The sequence below is a fragment of the Elephas maximus genome, chromosome 6, assembly GCF_024166365.1.
Source record: "Elephas maximus indicus isolate mEleMax1 chromosome 6, mEleMax1 primary haplotype, whole genome shotgun sequence".
Classification (NCBI taxonomy): Eukaryota; Metazoa; Chordata; class Mammalia; order Proboscidea; family Elephantidae; genus Elephas; species Elephas maximus.
The window spans coordinates 132,426,795-132,443,241 of record NC_064824.1 but is presented as its reverse complement, the minus strand read 5'-3'; the positions used below and the strand labels follow the sequence as shown (position 1 = coordinate 132,443,241).

The window sequence follows — 16,447 nt, the reverse complement described above, 5'->3', positions numbered from 1 at the left end:
CAAAGATCAAATCCAGGCGCTGTCAGGAAAGTATGGTTAAAGACAAAGCTGAGGGTGTGACTGTCAATACTTCGTTAAGAACCATCTAGGCATCAAATATTAGGACTTCTAAGAAGCTTAAGGGTATTGTTACTCAGCAATGAAGAACAGAAGTCCAAGGTAGAGAAGGACTCATCTCAAAGAGATTTGTAGGTATGGTTTTGTCTAAAGGAGTGAACCCCAGTAAGAATAATATACAATCTATAAAGGTTTTAGGAAAACTATACTGGCAGAAACACTGCTAGCTAGCTTGAACTGAAAGGGTCAGAGGCAGTACAAAAAAAAAGAAGGCTTTGGATCTCCAAAATTCTAGAAGCAGGAAGCAAATTAACAAAACTATGTAGCTGTAAACATGGGCTACCCTTCATGGAACCAAGAGCCATGAAGAATTAGCTCCAGGTCTTAAGCCCTAATCAACAGCTGCTAACCTGTGCCCTTCTGGATTTCAGTATTTCTATGAAGCAATGATTCCTGTGGGGCTTCTATTTCCCCCATTTTAAAAAAGCAGTTGTTATCCTCAGGGCTTCAAACTGGTTTTTTCCAGTTCAAAACCCCCTGTTGAGTATTTGCATTTCTAACAAGTTCCCAGGCAATGCTAATACTGCTGGGTAGGGACCAATTCTAAGAATCACTAGTACAGCAGTGGTTCTCAAAATGTATCAGACATAAAAAAAAAAAAAAAAACACCTGGGGATCTTGTTAAAATGTGATTCTGATTCAGTATGTCTGGGGTGGAACTGGTTATCCCATGTCTGCCCTACCATTACCAGTTGGTAAAGGAGGGACAAATAGCTTGTCTCTCTGGTTAATGGGCCTTCTCAGATCGAGAGGAACTGTCCTTGAGGAATCACACATCCACACATGGACCTGATTTAGATAACAAGATTCTGAACTATTTTATGCAAATAATGTGTGATTTCTGCATTTGTTTGCCAACCCTGTCCTCCCCCTGTGAGGTGTTTTCCTAAGCCCACTACACTATTTTTTTTTTATAGCAACACGTAAAAATAATTGGAATTTTTGATAAGGAGTTTATAAAAAACTCTCGAGAGGGGAAGGCGCAATTGGCAAACGAACATAGAAGGTGCACGTTATTTGAGGAAAATATGGTACTAAAGATATATTTCAAGGAGAAAGAAATTTACACAGAAGAAAGGGATAGAATTCCAGAAGCAATGATGAATAAAGAAATGGCAAACAGGCAAATCTAAACAACTATGACTGCATTAAAAAAAAAAAAAAAAAGATTGCCGTAGAGTCAATTCTGACTCATAGCGACCCTATAGGACAGAGCAGAACTGCTCCATAGAGTTTCCAAGGAGCACCTGGTGGATTCAAACTGCCAACCTTTTGGTTAGCAGCCATAGCACTTAACCACTATGCCACCAGGGTTTCCACTACCGCATTAAACGTGTCTTTTTGTGTGTATGTATGTATAAAATATGTTTTAAATTATACATTTTGGAGAAGTGTCACAACAAGGCAAATCAAAACACTCTTCAACAATTACATATAAGGTAGAAGACAGGTATTTAGGATGTAGACATTCTAAGGTCCTTGATAAGATGACAGAAATGATGTTAGATTTTTATGTCAAGTTAAGCTAAATTTGTTGAAATTTTAAGGAACACCACAAAAAAGGGGGGAGGAAGAACACAGTAGAACTTGTGTAAGACAGAAACTGCCAGAGAAGGAAAATCCAAATATTTTCCACTAGTAGATAGCACATACTTTGGACATGTTATCAGGAGGGATCAGTCCCTGGAGAAGGACATCATGCTTGGTAATAGCAGAGGATCAATGAAAAAGAGGAAGACCCTCAGTGAGAAAGACTGACACAATGGCTGCAGCAATGGGCTCAAGCATAACAACACTTGTGACAATGGCACAGGACTGGGCAGTGGGGCAGTGTTTCATTCTGTTGTATGCAGGGTCGCTATGAGTCAGAACCGACTGGATGGCACCTGACAATAGAGAGCAATAAAAAAGTGTTAAGACTGCATCCTGTGAAGGGTGGAAAACTTGAGAGACCAGAAAAACAAGGCAGTCCGGTCTAGTTCCCGCTTTCACAGGTTTTACTGTATACTGGTAACTTCCAAAGTAGTTGATCTGTGAATCAGCTGGATATTGGATCATAGCTGAACAAAACAGAAAAGCCAATTCAAGGTGGCTCACGCAATTACAAAGTCTGCAGGTAGGCAGCCCAAGGCTGAGGCAGGAGCACCGCAAGGCCATTCTGTCTGTTTCACATTCTTTGGATTCTGAGGACCCTCATCCTTAGGGTCACCCAAGATGGCTCCTACCCTCTGGGCTTCATGGTCATGTTTCACTAGTGAACGCGGAAGGGCAAGGAACAAAACCATTCATGGCAGCTGAGTCACTTTCCCACAAGGTGCTTGGGAAGATCTACTTTAACATCTTCAGCTCACAGCATACAGAGCAAAACAGGGTCACATGGCCACATCTAGAAGGGAGGCAGGGAAATGTAAAGCAGAATAAAGACAGAAAGCAGGAAATGGAAACAAAACAGCCTGAGATGAGAGCACAAAATAGGATAACAGAAATGACAAACACATTCGTAACCACAATAAATGTAAATGAACTAATCATGCTAGTTAAGAGACTCTCAGATAAATAACACACACACACACTCACAATTCTGGCTATATAGTATATGGAAAAGTGAAAGTAAGAGAACGTAAAACAATAAAAGAAATTTTTTTTTTTTTTAATAGGCTAGTAAAATACAAACCAAGAGAAAGCTGGCATAATTATATTAATATCAGACAAAATATACTCTAAGGTAAAACTTGCTATTAGGGATAAAACAATATTATTAGTATTGACCAGTACGGTAAATTTTAATCCCCATTTCAAACATTCAGTCCTATTTTCTCCATAAATCACCTAAATGTTCGAGAAATTTCAATACCTTGACATCTAAACTATATCTACCACACTGTCTTTTACCTGCAGAAAGAGTAGGAAAAAAGCCCTTGTCATTTGGTTCTGAAAATAGAGTTGCAGAAATCATTTGGTTTTATCAGGACCCTCTATTATAGGTTGGCCTAAAAACTTAACCACCAATTATAACTCATTCCAAGTTCTAAACAACTATCGAGTACTAATATTCCACACACAAGTAAAAGTTTGCTGAAGATCATTCAAAAATTGTTGCAGCTGTACATTGACAGGGAACTGCCAGAAATTCAGGCTGGATTCAGAAGAGGATGTGGAGTGAGGGATATCCCTGCTGATGTCAGACAGATCTTGGCTGAAAGCAGAGAACATCAGAAAGATGTTTACCCGTGTTTTATTGACTATGCAAAGGCATTCAACTGTGTGGATCATTACAAATCATGGATAACACTGCGAAGAAAAGGAATTCCAGAACACTTATTTGTGCTCGTCCGGAACCTGTAGATAGATAAAGAGGCAGTTGTTTGAACAGAACAAGGTGATACTGCGTGGTTTAAAATCAGAAAAGGTGTGCATCAGGGCTGCATCCTTTCACCATACATGTTATTGTACATGGAGAGGGACATCATGTTTGGTAAGTAGAGGGCCAGTGAAAAAGAGGAAGACCCTCAATGAGATGGGCTGACACAGTGGTTGCAACAATGGGCTCAAACATAGCAACAACTGGGAGAATGGCACAGGACCGGGTAATGCTTCATTCTGTTGTGCACAGGGTCACTATGAGTGGGAACTGAATTGACAGCTCCTAACAACAACAAAAAAATGGCAATTAAACATATGAAAGACATTCAACTTACTAGTTGCCAGGAAATTGCTAATTAAACATGACACTGTTTTCACCGTTTGACCAGAAAAGATTAAAGAGAATAGCAATATCTAATTAGTGATGGCAAAGGTGTAAGAAAACTCCTACATCCTGCTGGATGCGGTATAATTAATACAGTAGTTTTCTGGGGAGCAATTTGTGAGGATAACAAGGTGATGGGCATTTGATGTAAGTTCTGAGTTAGTCAAAATTGAAATACTGTGACATCAAGATATTAATGAAGTCTCATTTTAATCACCAAAGTTGAAATCGCCCAATTTAAAATTATGTCAACATATGGCAATCTAGGACCCCTGAACATCAAAGGCAAAGTTGAGGAATCGGACTGAATGGCAGGAAGAGGGAAAGAGGGTTCAGAAACAACTAGGAATTGCCAGACCTGACGTGGAGGGAACCAGCACCCTGCAGGTGGGATCTGCTGGCATGTGAGGTAAGGCAAGCAGTGGCACTCAGCATTTTCCACATTGGGAGAGACTGAGTGGGGAGTCTACTCAAGCCTCCAGAACCAGTGAAAAGTGGAGCTCAATGGGCAAAATATAAGTACGTGTGTCTAACCCAGCGTGGATTTAAAAACACCCCACTTGGGAAGAAACTCTCTGACATTTACCTGTTCCCTCCCGGCTCTGTACAGTCCCAGCCAGCTTCAGGGATTGCTGTGTCCCCTGGACTGGAAGTAGGACCCATCATGTGCCCTGAGCCATTCTCCTGGCCTGGGAGAGGGAACAAATTAACAAACAGGAAAAAATAATCTGTGGGGTCCCCTACGTTGGGAACTCAGGGCAGGCATAGCTCCTTTGCTAGGCACAGGCATAAGGGGCCCACAGACTTTCAAATTGTGTTGAGAATAGCCCAACTATAAAGCTGTCATGATGATAAAGGTCAAGCAAATTGTAAACAGCATTCACGCTACCTCCCATGGCAGCGCTGCTCAAGCTGGTTAACACAGATACTTGGCATCATTTGTCAGATACGTGCATTATACATGTTGATATATGCTCCAGGTTTTTAAGAATTGACCCCCGCAAATAAAATCTGGAGCATATATCAACATGTATAATGCACGTATCTTTGGACCCTGCAATGCCACGCCTAGGAATCTATCCTATTGATAGTCTTATGAAGTTGGCAAAGATAAATCAGTCCCAGAATATACCTAAACATTTGGTAAGAACAGCAAAGCACTTGAGACAATCTGGAAATACCTATCAATTGAGGATTGTATATTTGTACAATGGAATACCATATGGTCTTTGATAAGAATTGGGTACTTTTTTATGAATTCTAACCCCCAGTCCCGCAAAGCAAACCCACTGCCTGATGATTGTGGCTGCTGTGCTAAGAGCAAACTATTGGGGTACAAGCATGGGAAGAGGGAGACCAGTTAGATTATTTCAATAATCTGGGAGATAGTTGGTGGTTGCTTGGACCAGAAGTGAAGTTGGTGAGAAGTGTTCATGTATTAGTTATCTACTGCTACATAACAATTTGCCCTAAAATCCACTGGCTTACAACAACAAACATTTATTGTCTCACAGTTTCTGAGGGTCCAGAATCCAAGAGTTGCTCAGCTGGTGGCTTTGCCTCAGAGTCTGGTGAGGTTACAGTCAAGACTTTGGGGGCTGTGTTATTTGAGACTGGAGGATCCACCTCCAAGAAAGCTTGCTCACATGGCTGTGGGCTGGAGGCGTCACTTCCTCACTACATGAGGCTTTCCAAAGTATCTTCAAGTTCTGGCAGTTGGCTTCCTCCAGAGCAAGTAATCAAAGAGTGGGGGGGAATTATAGAGGCCTTAGTATTTTTTACAACTTAACCTTGGAAGTGACATAGGATCAATTCTGCTGAATTCTACTGCTCACACAGATCAACCCTGGTACCATGTAGAAGGGTACTGCACAGAATATGAATACGGGGAGGTGGGGCTCATAGGGCCATCTTAGAGTCTGCCAAGGGCGCCTCCAGTGCTTTGGGAGATATAGAAACTGAGATGCAACAGAGATTCTGGTATTGCTATTGAACTGGATCTCATGTGTAAGAGAAGGAATCAAGGATAGCTTCAGGATTTTTGGCCTGACTTTTTCTTGGGCAGTGCGGGGAAGTGGCAGATCAGGCGCTATTTTTGGACACCTTAACTTTGAGATTCTATTAGATCCTTGAGTGGACATGTCAAGGAGGCAGCTAGATAAATATGTGAGTTTTGGGTGGAAGTTAGGGAGAGGTCCTAGCTGGAGAGACATTGAGACTTGCCCATTTATGGGCGGTATTAAAAACCAGAGACTGGATCCAATCCCTCAGGGAGTAGTAAGTATAGACAGAGAAGGGGCCTGAGCACTAAGTCCTGGCGCCTAAACTTTAGAACTGGAGAGATGGGGAGGAAGACAGCAAAGGCAACTGAGAAGGGACGAGTGAGATAGGAGGAGAACCAAGAGACAAGAAGCCAGGAGAAGAAAATGTCACAACAGAGATAAGTACTACTGAGAGGCTGAGGAAGCAGGGTGATATGGTTCTTATCCTCTGCCAGGGCTGCCACCAAGGGTGACCCAGATTTCTAGAGACATGTTGCCATGGAGTAAGGATATCAGAAGGAGAGGAGCTTGGGGTGAGAAAACCTTTTGGGGGATTTTTAGGAATATGGCAAAGAGGAGATGGGAAAGAATAAATCCAGTCAAACATCATTTACTTAACAACAACAACAAAACAGGGATTAAGAGCTGACTGTGTACCATGAACAGCTCTAAATACTGGATGTATCAGGACGTATCACAACAGCCACGTGGAGTAAATATGATTATTCCCAGTTAAGGAAGAAGAAACTGACTCACAGAGGAGTCATAAGCTTGTGGTCATGCAGCTGGCCAATGGTGGCACAGACATTTGAACCCTACTTGATGACCCCAGCCCAGGCACTGGGCCACAATGAGCGGGTCTTCAGCTGGGGGAGTAGGCTTTCTGAGGGACGCTCCCTGAGAACTGAAGGAAGAGGAGGAGGAGGGTGACTAACAACCGTGCTGTTTGGAGTCTTCCCTCTGCTAGGGGCAACTCTGAGGCTGCGGGAGGTCTAGAACTAGGCCACAGGAGCCTTTGAACTCACCAGGCTGATTTATTTTAGGATCACAGTGCTGCTCCTGGCGGGAGGCTACCAGGCAGTCCTGAGACTGGGGTTCTCTGACTGCAACTTAAGTCTCCTTGAGCAGACGCATTGAACTTACCTGCCCAACTGGACCCCCCGATGTCCTTTTTCTCCAGATACGAGGGGGCTAGCAGAGAGGCAGGCCTGAGCACTAAAACCTCATACAATTTGTGCCTTCTTGCCTCATTTTATAAGGAAACCACAAGCGGTAATCCTGAAACTAATGAAGGCCCCCGCCCCTCCGGCGTCTTAAGCCTGTCCCCAGAAGACAACTGCTGGCCTTCACCTCCAATCTCTCTGGTCCAAAGAGCCATTTCCAGGTTTATGTGGAAGTCAACCAGAAAATCATATGGTCTGTCAGTTAATATTCAGCATTCACCAGATATATGGCTCTGGGGTAGCTGTTACCATGGTTTGAAAATAAAATGGATCCTAACTTGAGAATCAAAGGTGTTTTATACAAGTTTACAGTTATCTGTGTGGCAACAGGCCTGTTCTACAATTAAATAAGTAGGGCGTGCCTGGAGTGAGTTTTATTCAACGAGAAGAGTGCAGTCTCTCCCAAAATGGTTCTTTTTAAGGCCGATAATCAGTTTCATAAATACTTGCTATAAAGGAGTGAATGAAATAAGACATGTGCATTGTCAGGGATTTTAGGCAATTGATCCAGGCTTTTTTTTTTATTATTATTATTATGGTGAAAATATCCCCAACAAAACCTTCACCAATTTGACAATTTCCACACGTACAATTCAGTGACACTGATTACCTTCTTCATGTTTTGTAATCTTTGTCACTACCCTTTCCCAAATTATTCCACCACCATAATCAATCCAGATTATTAGCTATTTAAGGAAAAACAAAAACAAAACCTTCTCCTCCTGCAAAGACCAACTATTACATGCTCTAAGGTTCAATAATAGGATGTTTTTAAGGACACTGATTATCAAAGATCCATCCAGAGTTTGCCTTTTAAAAATAACATTAAATATACTTGATTTTAATGCTTAGTTTACCTGGTAAGGTCAGTATTTAGCTGGGAGACCCTGGAAAGTCACATTCTTTCTGAATCTTATTTGTGCAATGGAGACAATAATATTGGTTTGACAAGGCTACTGTGACAATCAAATGAGAATTTGAAAGTACTTGTTATTATTAATATTAGTAACATTGCCAATTACTACTAATACAATAAGAATCTCTAAGGTGACTTCTAGTTGTAAAATTTTATTATTAAAGAGTTCAGGTTTTGTAATGGTTTTGTGATTACGTTAAAAGGAATCCTTATTGTTTACAGATTCACTGAAGTTGTTTAAGATGGAATGAGGTAATAATCGGAATTTGCCTCAAAATAATCTAGTGGGAACTGTGGGTTAGGGTACAGGTTTTGGCCACATTTTGAGTGTTGTTGGAGCTGGGTTACAGGTACACGGGAGCTTGTTAAACCATTCTGTTTTCTCTTTATGGTATAGATTTTCATGTTAGCAAGGGGAAAAAAAAAAAGGGGAAACTGGAGGGAAATTTCTATGATTAAGTCCACTGAAACAAAAAACCTGTTGCCGCTGACTCGGTTCTGACTCATAGCGACCCTATAGGACAGAGTAGAACTGCCCCATACAGTTTCCAAGAAGCGCCTGGTGGATTCGAACCGGTGACCTTTTGTTCAGCAGCTGAGCTCTTAACCACTATGCCAACAAGGTTTCCATTAAGTTCACAGTGCTAAGAGATTAAGACTACTTCCCAAGCAAACCTTGATCTAAAAGAAATAGTAGAAATAGTGCTCTTAAATCAATGCCAAGATGCATAAGAGTTCAAGTATTTGATCATTTGATTGCGTTTTCAAGTGGCTTTTTATTTCTAAACTAAAAGAAATTAATTTTAATGAAATTATACTTACACAATTTAACCTTATTAATGGAATCCATATATAGACCTGGAATCTTAAACACATTGAGACACTTCCCAAAAGAAATCTCAGAATGTTAACACTTTCTGTTTTTCTAAGAGCCCAATATTCTCTTACTTCTAGTATATAACACCATATCACTATTTGAAAGGAAAGGAAACCCTGGTGGTGTGGTGGTTAAGTGCTACGGCTGCTAACCAAAAGGTCAGCAGCTTGAATCCACCAGGCGCTCCTTGGAAACTCTATGGGGCAGGTCTCCTCTGTCCTCTGGGTTGGAATCGACTCGGTGACAACGGGTGTATGGATTCGAACTGATGATATATTTGATACTTCTCTGGCGGAATCTATCACTGGTTAAAGAATTGAAGCAGTAAGTACATAAAATGTCCCGTCCCCTTCCTTGCCTTGAAGATGTGAATTCTCTAGGAAGTCTTCGTGACTTTCTTTGGCTTCTCCAGGTTTTGCTGCTCGATATTCACTCCTTAGAGAGATCTTCCACCATCTAAAGATTATCTGTAATTGAATAGAAGGTGATACGAATTAAGACTCACTGCGGTGCCAACAGCTACCATTAGGTTTGTGGTTTTGAAAAATAACTGTGCTAGGCACACAGGGCTCTGCATCCAACATCAGCTCTACCTTTGCAATCTGCATCACATCGACTTAGAAGCAAGGGCTGTGCACCAGTGAACAACTGCCTCAGAGATTGTTGCTGTTGGGTACCGCCAAGTCATTTTCGACTCACAGCGAAGCCATGTCACAGAGTAGTACTGCCTCATTGGGTTTTCTTGGCTGTAATCTTTACAAAAGCAATCGGCATGTCTTTCTCCCTCAGATGCACTGGGTGAGTCTGAACTGCCAAACTTTTGGTTAGCAGCTGAGCAGTTAACCATTTGCAACACCAGGGCCATGAAATCATAGTACTGGAAGGAACCTTAAAAATCTATTAGACCCCCCAAAAGATAAATACTTAGGGATAAATCTAGCCAGGGATGTAAAAGGCTTATACAAAGAAAACTATAAAACACTACTGCAAGAAATCAAAAAAGACCTACACAGATGGGAAAACTTAATATTCCGAAAATGTCAATACTATGCAGAGCAATATATAGATATAATGCAATCCTGATCCAAATCCCAACAGCATTCCTCACTGAGATGGAAAAACTAATCAGTATATAAAAATTAATATGGAAGGGAAAGAGGCTTCAAATAAGTAAAGCCTTATTAAAAAAGAAGAAAAAAGTAGGAGGCCTCACACTACCTGATCTCAGAACCTACTACACAGGCATGGCAGTCAAAACAGCCTGGTACTGGTCCAACAACAGACACACAGACCAATGGAACAGAACTGAGAACTCAGACATAAATCTATCCACTTATGGACTGCTGAGCTTCGACAAAGGACCGAAGGTTACTGAATGGGGAAGAGACAGTCTCTTCAACAAATGGTGCCGGCAAAACTGGATATCTATTTGTAGAAAAATAAAACAGCATCCATACCTTACACCACATACAAAAACTAGTTCAAAATGTATCAAAGACCTAGATATAAAATCTAAACCTATAAAGATCACGGAGGAAAAATTAGAGACAACGCTACCCGTTGCCGTCCAGTTGATTCCGACTCATGGCAACCCTACAGGACAGAGTAGGACTGCCCCATACGGTTTCCAAGGAGCGCCTGGTGAATTCGAACTGCTGACCTTTTGGTTAGCAGCTGTAGCTCTTAACGATTACGCCACCAGGGTTTCCAGAGATAACACTAAGGGCCCTAATATATGGCATAAATATATTACTAAGCATAACTAAAAATGCACACACTGAAGAAAATGAACCAGATAAATGGAACCTCCTAAAAATTAAACACTTTCGCTTAACAAAAGACTTTTCAAAAAAAGTAAAAAGAGAACCTACAGATTGGGAAAAAAATTTTGGCTATGACATATCTGACAAGGGTCTAATCTCTAAAATTTATAGAAAATTTCAACACCTCGACAACAACAAAAAGACAAATAATCCAATTAAAAAGTGGGCAAAGGAAATGAAAAGACACCTCACCAAAGAAGACATTCAGGCTGCTAACAAGCATGGGAAAAAATGCTCACGATCATTAGCAATTAAACCAAACCAAACCCACTGCCGTCGAGTCGACTGCGACTCACAGCGACCCTATAAGACAGAGTAGAACTGCCCCATAGAGTCTCCAAGGAGCGCCTGGCGGATTCAAACTGCCGACCTTTTATTAGCAGCCATAGCAGTTAACCACTGCACCACCAGGGTTTCCAGCCAAAGATTAAGCTGGCCTATAAGACAAACAATAATACATGTGAGGAATGTGCTTCTTATATCAATCAAGTATATGAGAGCAAATGGACAATGCCTTCCCAGGAACAAAAATAAGGAGGCAGGAGGGTACAGGAAAACTGGACAAATGGACATGGTGAACCCAGGGTGTAAAGGGAAAGGGGGAGGGTGCTGACACAATGTGGGATTGCAGCCAATGCCATGAAAAAATTTGTGTATAAATTTTTGAATGAGAAACTAATATGCGGTGTAAACTTTCATCTAAATCATGCACGCAAAAGAATCTGTCAGATCTCAAAAGGACAAATACTGTATGATCTCACATATATGAAATAAACAAATCTGTAGAAAGAAACCAAAGATTATGAAGTACCTTAATACTGTGCTCTATTGTCCATGTTAATACATGATTTGGGGGCAGAAGGGGGAAATGGGGAATTTTTGTTTGGAGGGTGTAAAAATGGCGTAGGGTGGCATCTGACCTCCTCTAACTTCACAAGGAGGTAAGGAGAATCAAGATCAACAACTGAAGGCTGACTCCTATGAAGAAGAGGTCAGACACGCCTCCTCTCTCCACCGTCTTTACCAATTCTGACACCAACCATCCCTCCCACGACAATCTCTACTTCTCTGCTAGGTTAGATAAGTCATTGCAATGGCCACACAGAACTCACAGACAACACTCACGATTATGAGGTTTATTAGGGAAGTAACAGGTTACAGTTCAGGTTTAGCAACGCTCAGATACAGTTCTTCCATCACAACAGCTTCTCTTTGGCTATGCTCATAGGCCAGCTATGCTCATAGGCAGGCCTCTCTCTGGCCCCTCGGCCTTTGCCTTCCTTGGGCAAGTGTTACAAAGCTCTTTTAGCTCTGCCAATAAGTGCTCAGAGGCACCCCACTCTGCCACCTCTAGCTCTCTGCATGGGTAAGCCTAGCTCCACCAAGTGCCTGGAGGCACCCTACTTTGCCAGTTAAGAATCCTGCCTGAAGGCACTCAGCTTTCTTGTTCCCTGTGCAGCCTCCTGCCACTGCTTCTTTGCTGCTGCTTCTTGCCATCTTCTGTGTCATAGCTCTTTCTCTCTCTCTGTCTCCTGGTTCCAGGAGTTTCTCAGCACACGGTTCCTGGGTCCAAAGGACGCGTTCTGCTCTTGGCTGTTCTTCTTTGGTGGTGGTGGGATCCTCTCCTTCTCTGGTATTGGCTCTCTTTTAAGTCCAGCAGGGTGGCAAAACTGACCAATCCTTGGTAAGTCACTACTATTTGCACAGTCCCACTCAATCACTTGGGTGGGAGTTACAAGACCATGGCAAAAGTGATCCATCTCACCACAGGGGGCACTGAGTTTATGTTTTGGAGGTACAACATGAAAAAATGTAATCAATGTCATTGAGTTGTAAACCTGGAAGGTGTTGTGTTGGCAGAAGTTTTGGTGTGTATGTTTTCATGACAATTACAAGAGAGGGGAAAAAAGCCAAAACAAAAACAAAAAACCCTGTCAGATTAACTGATGTTAATATCACCCAGAGCAAATGGTTGTTTGGTGTTGTTTTACCATGGTAAAAATATACACAGCAAAGCCTAAAATAATTCAACAATTTCTACACGTATACTTCAGTGACTTTGATTACATTCTTCAAGTTATGGAACTGTTCCCCCTATCCTTTTACAAATTATTCTACCACCATTAACCTAAACTCTCTGCCCTCTAAACAAAAATTCCCCCTTTTCCCCTCCTATTGGTCTGTGTCTTGACCATCTTTGAGAAGAGAGATTCCCTAATATGGGGAGCAATTCCAAAGTAACTGCTGGGCTTTCCTCCCTTCTCTGTCTGCAGGACAGACAATATAAGTGGATAATTTTCTCACAGAGAGTGACACAAGGACAGGACCAGAGAAAACATCCTTATTCTTTGTTTGATGCATGAAAAGTGTCATTCCACTGAACACTTCTTGGTAATGAACCTGCTAACAGTGCACGTGGCTTCTGTGAGCATTTTGATGCATCTGAAGCACACCTGACTTCCGTGGTGTGGGCTGTAATGAGGTTCTCTGTTGGCTTCATGGCCATGTCGACTACTGGGCCAGAAGAGAAGCTCCTCAAAGCTTATTTCATGTTTTTATGAATCCCGATAAAAAAGGGGGGAAAATGTGCAACAGAACTTAAATTTCTTAAAGAATCCAGACTTACTGGACCTATGGAGGCTGGAGGAGTCCCCAAGCCTATGGGCCCGAGTTGTTCTTCAAATCTGGAATTGAAACTATTCTCTGAAATCAACTTTAAACTAAGTAATAGTTTAGCCCAAAGAATAAAGATGGTCACAGCTGAGTATTGCATTAAAAAAAAAAAAAATTATGTAAGACCAAAGGATCAGCAGCTATTTTAAAGCATAGATGAGAAAGTTGGGCAGGGGGCAAGGAGATTAAGTAAATGGGAATGAAACAACTAGAAGAGAAACTAGGAGAATGTTGACACAATGTGAAGAATGTAACCAGTGTCATTGGTCATTACGTCTGTAGGCTGTGGAATAGAAGCGAGTTTTTGCTGTGTATGTTTTCACCAAAAAAAAAAAGAGAGAGAGAGAGAGAATTAGGAAAAACAAAATTCCTTTGAATTTTTATACCACATGCATGTCTTACCTTAAAAAGAGTCATAACAATTTTGAAAAATGCTTGGTTATAAGAATTCAAATTCTAAGCATTGTCCCAAATGCAGTAGAGATGTACAATTGATAAGAAAATACATAAACAAATGTCGCTGAATTTCTCCTTCAGTGTCAGCACTCTAAAGAGGACCAAGTTGTAGGTGTCACTGTAGTCATTTACTGTCCTAAGCAGAAGGAAGCCAGAATCAAATTGACAACAGCAACTCAAAAGATTAGATAGGAGCCTCAGGGGGCAGTGAGTCTGTGCTAACAGGGGAGGAACAACTCAGAATGGAGGGTGAGAATGGCTGCACAACTCGAAGAATGTAATCAATGTCACTGAACTGTACATTAAGAAATAGTTGAATTGATGTATGTTTTGCTGTGCATATTCTCAACAATAACAACAAAATAAATGCAAAATAAATAAATAAAAGAAGAAACCCAGATATGGAAACAAATCAGTCTAAAGTTCCACGCAGGGCAAATTCACAGGTACTTGATACAGCAGCAGACGTTCAACAAATGTTTGTCAATTACCACTGAGCAGATATACAGATCTCTAAAATCGGTTTCTCAGAGAAGTCCTTTACAGGGGCCCATGGCAATCTTTGTTAGGCACTGCAGTTTATTAAAGATATTTTGTGCTTAAAAAATCATCTGTATGAGACCAAACGGTCAAAAATTACTCTAATGCAAAGATGAGACAGTAAGGGTGCAGGGAAACTAGAGTACTAGAAATGGTACAATCAGAATGGAATGAATGAGAGCGATGACACATTGTGAAAAATGTAACCAATGTGACTGAATAATCTGTGTAGAAATTGTTAAATGGGAACCTAATTTGCTGTGTAAACTTTTACCTTAAATACAATATTATTAAAAAAAAAAAAAAAAAGAAAGGTATTTGCAATGAAGAAGTCACCAGTCTTGCAAAATCCTAGATGCGATCTCTGGCATCATTTTTACCACCAAGGCCGTATTTTCCAACCACCGATCCTTCTTTGTTCCAACTTTCACATTCCATTCATCAATAAGTATCAATGCATTCTGACTGCATGTTTGATCAATTTCAGACCGCAAAAGTTGGTAAAAATCAATTTTGTCATCTTTGGCGTTAGTAACTGGTGTGTAAATTTGAATAATAGTCATTGTCTTAGTCATCTGGTGCTGCTATAACAGAAATACCACAAGTAGATGGCTTTAACAAAGAGGAGTTTATTTCCTCATGGTCCAGTAGGCTAGAAGTCTGAATTCCGGGTACCAGCTCCCGGGGAAGGCTTTCTAGTCTCTGTTGGTTCTAGAGGAAGGTCCTTGTCATCAGTCTTCCCTTGGTCTGGGAGCATCTCAGCACAGGAACCTCAGGTCCAAAGGACACACTCTGCTCCTGGTGCTTTCTTGGTAATATGAGGTTCCCATGTCTCTCTGCTCATTTCTCTCTTTTATATCTCAAAAGAGATTGGCTTAAGACACTACCTAATCTTGTAGACTTCATCAATATAACTTATTACATCACAGTGATAGGATTTACAATATATAGGAAAATCACATAAAACGGTGGACAATCACATAAAATGGTGGGCAATCACACAATACAGAGAATCATGGCCCAGCTAAGCTGACAGATATTTTGGGGGGACACAATTCAATCCGTGACCATGATAGTTGTATTAACTGGTGTTCCTTGTAGGCATATGGATATTACTCTATCAGTGGCAGCATTTTGCTTCAGGATCTTGAAATGTTCTTTTTGACTATGAACGCAATGCTAGTCCTCTTCAATTTGTCATTCCTGGCATGGCAGACCATATGATTGTCTGGTTCAAAATGGCCAATACCAGTCCATTTCAGCTCACTAATGCCTAGGATATCGATGTTTATACATTCCATTTCATTTTTGATGATTTCCAATTTTTCTAGATTCATACTTGGTACATGCCATGTTTCTATTATTAATGGATGTCTGTTGCTGTTCATTTCCAAGGGAGAAAAGACCTAAGGATCTGCCCCTGTAGAGATTAAACCAAACCAAAACCAAACCCACTGCCGGCGAGTTGATTCCAGCTCGTAGAACTGCCCAATAGGTTTCCCAAGGCTGTAATCCTTATGGAAGCAGACTGCCTGCCACATCTTTCTCCCACAGAGCGGCTAGTAGGTTTGAACCACCAACCTTTCAGTTAGCAGCTGGGCGCTTAACCACACTATTCCACCAAGCCTCCTTCCTATAAAGATTACAGCCTAAGAAACCCTACGGCGTAGTCCTACTCTGTTATATGGAGTTGTGATGAGTCAGAATCCACTCCACGACACCCAGCAACAAGCAAATCTCTGCCCGATCTCCACGGGGTGAGGGCTACATAGTAGAAAGAGCATGTACTTGGAGCACTTCAAGTTTCCTTTCTATTAAATGAAGATGTTAAAAATCCCTTCCTCCGGGACACATACGACTAAGAGAGACATGTATGGAAAACCACCAATTTAGCCTAGTGCTGGTGTGGCTCTGCCAAGGTCAGTCCTGCCTCTGCTTGGACCCCTCCCATACCTACCCCCCACCCATAACGGTAACAGCCAACAGCAGGGCCCTCACTCCTAGGCGGCAATCTGCATTGCTGAGAACCAGG

The 16,447-nt window shown here is 41.4% G+C and overlaps 1 protein-coding gene across 3 annotated transcripts in view; it reads right to left on the bottom strand.

The window, feature by feature from the left end:
* Positions 1–16,447, bottom strand: part of FBXO36 (F-box protein 36) — an 84,697-nt gene that overhangs the window by 14,644 nt on the left and 53,606 nt on the right. For 2 of the 3 annotated variants that reach the window (XM_049888418.1, XM_049888419.1), the window contains one exon: positions 9,282–9,390. In XM_049888418.1, coding sequence (XP_049744375.1) covers positions 9,282–9,390 — 109 coding nt within the window. Of the gene's footprint in view, positions 1–8,969; positions 9,391–16,447 lie in introns of those variants that run through there. The other variant, XM_049888420.1, reaches the window with a different exon arrangement.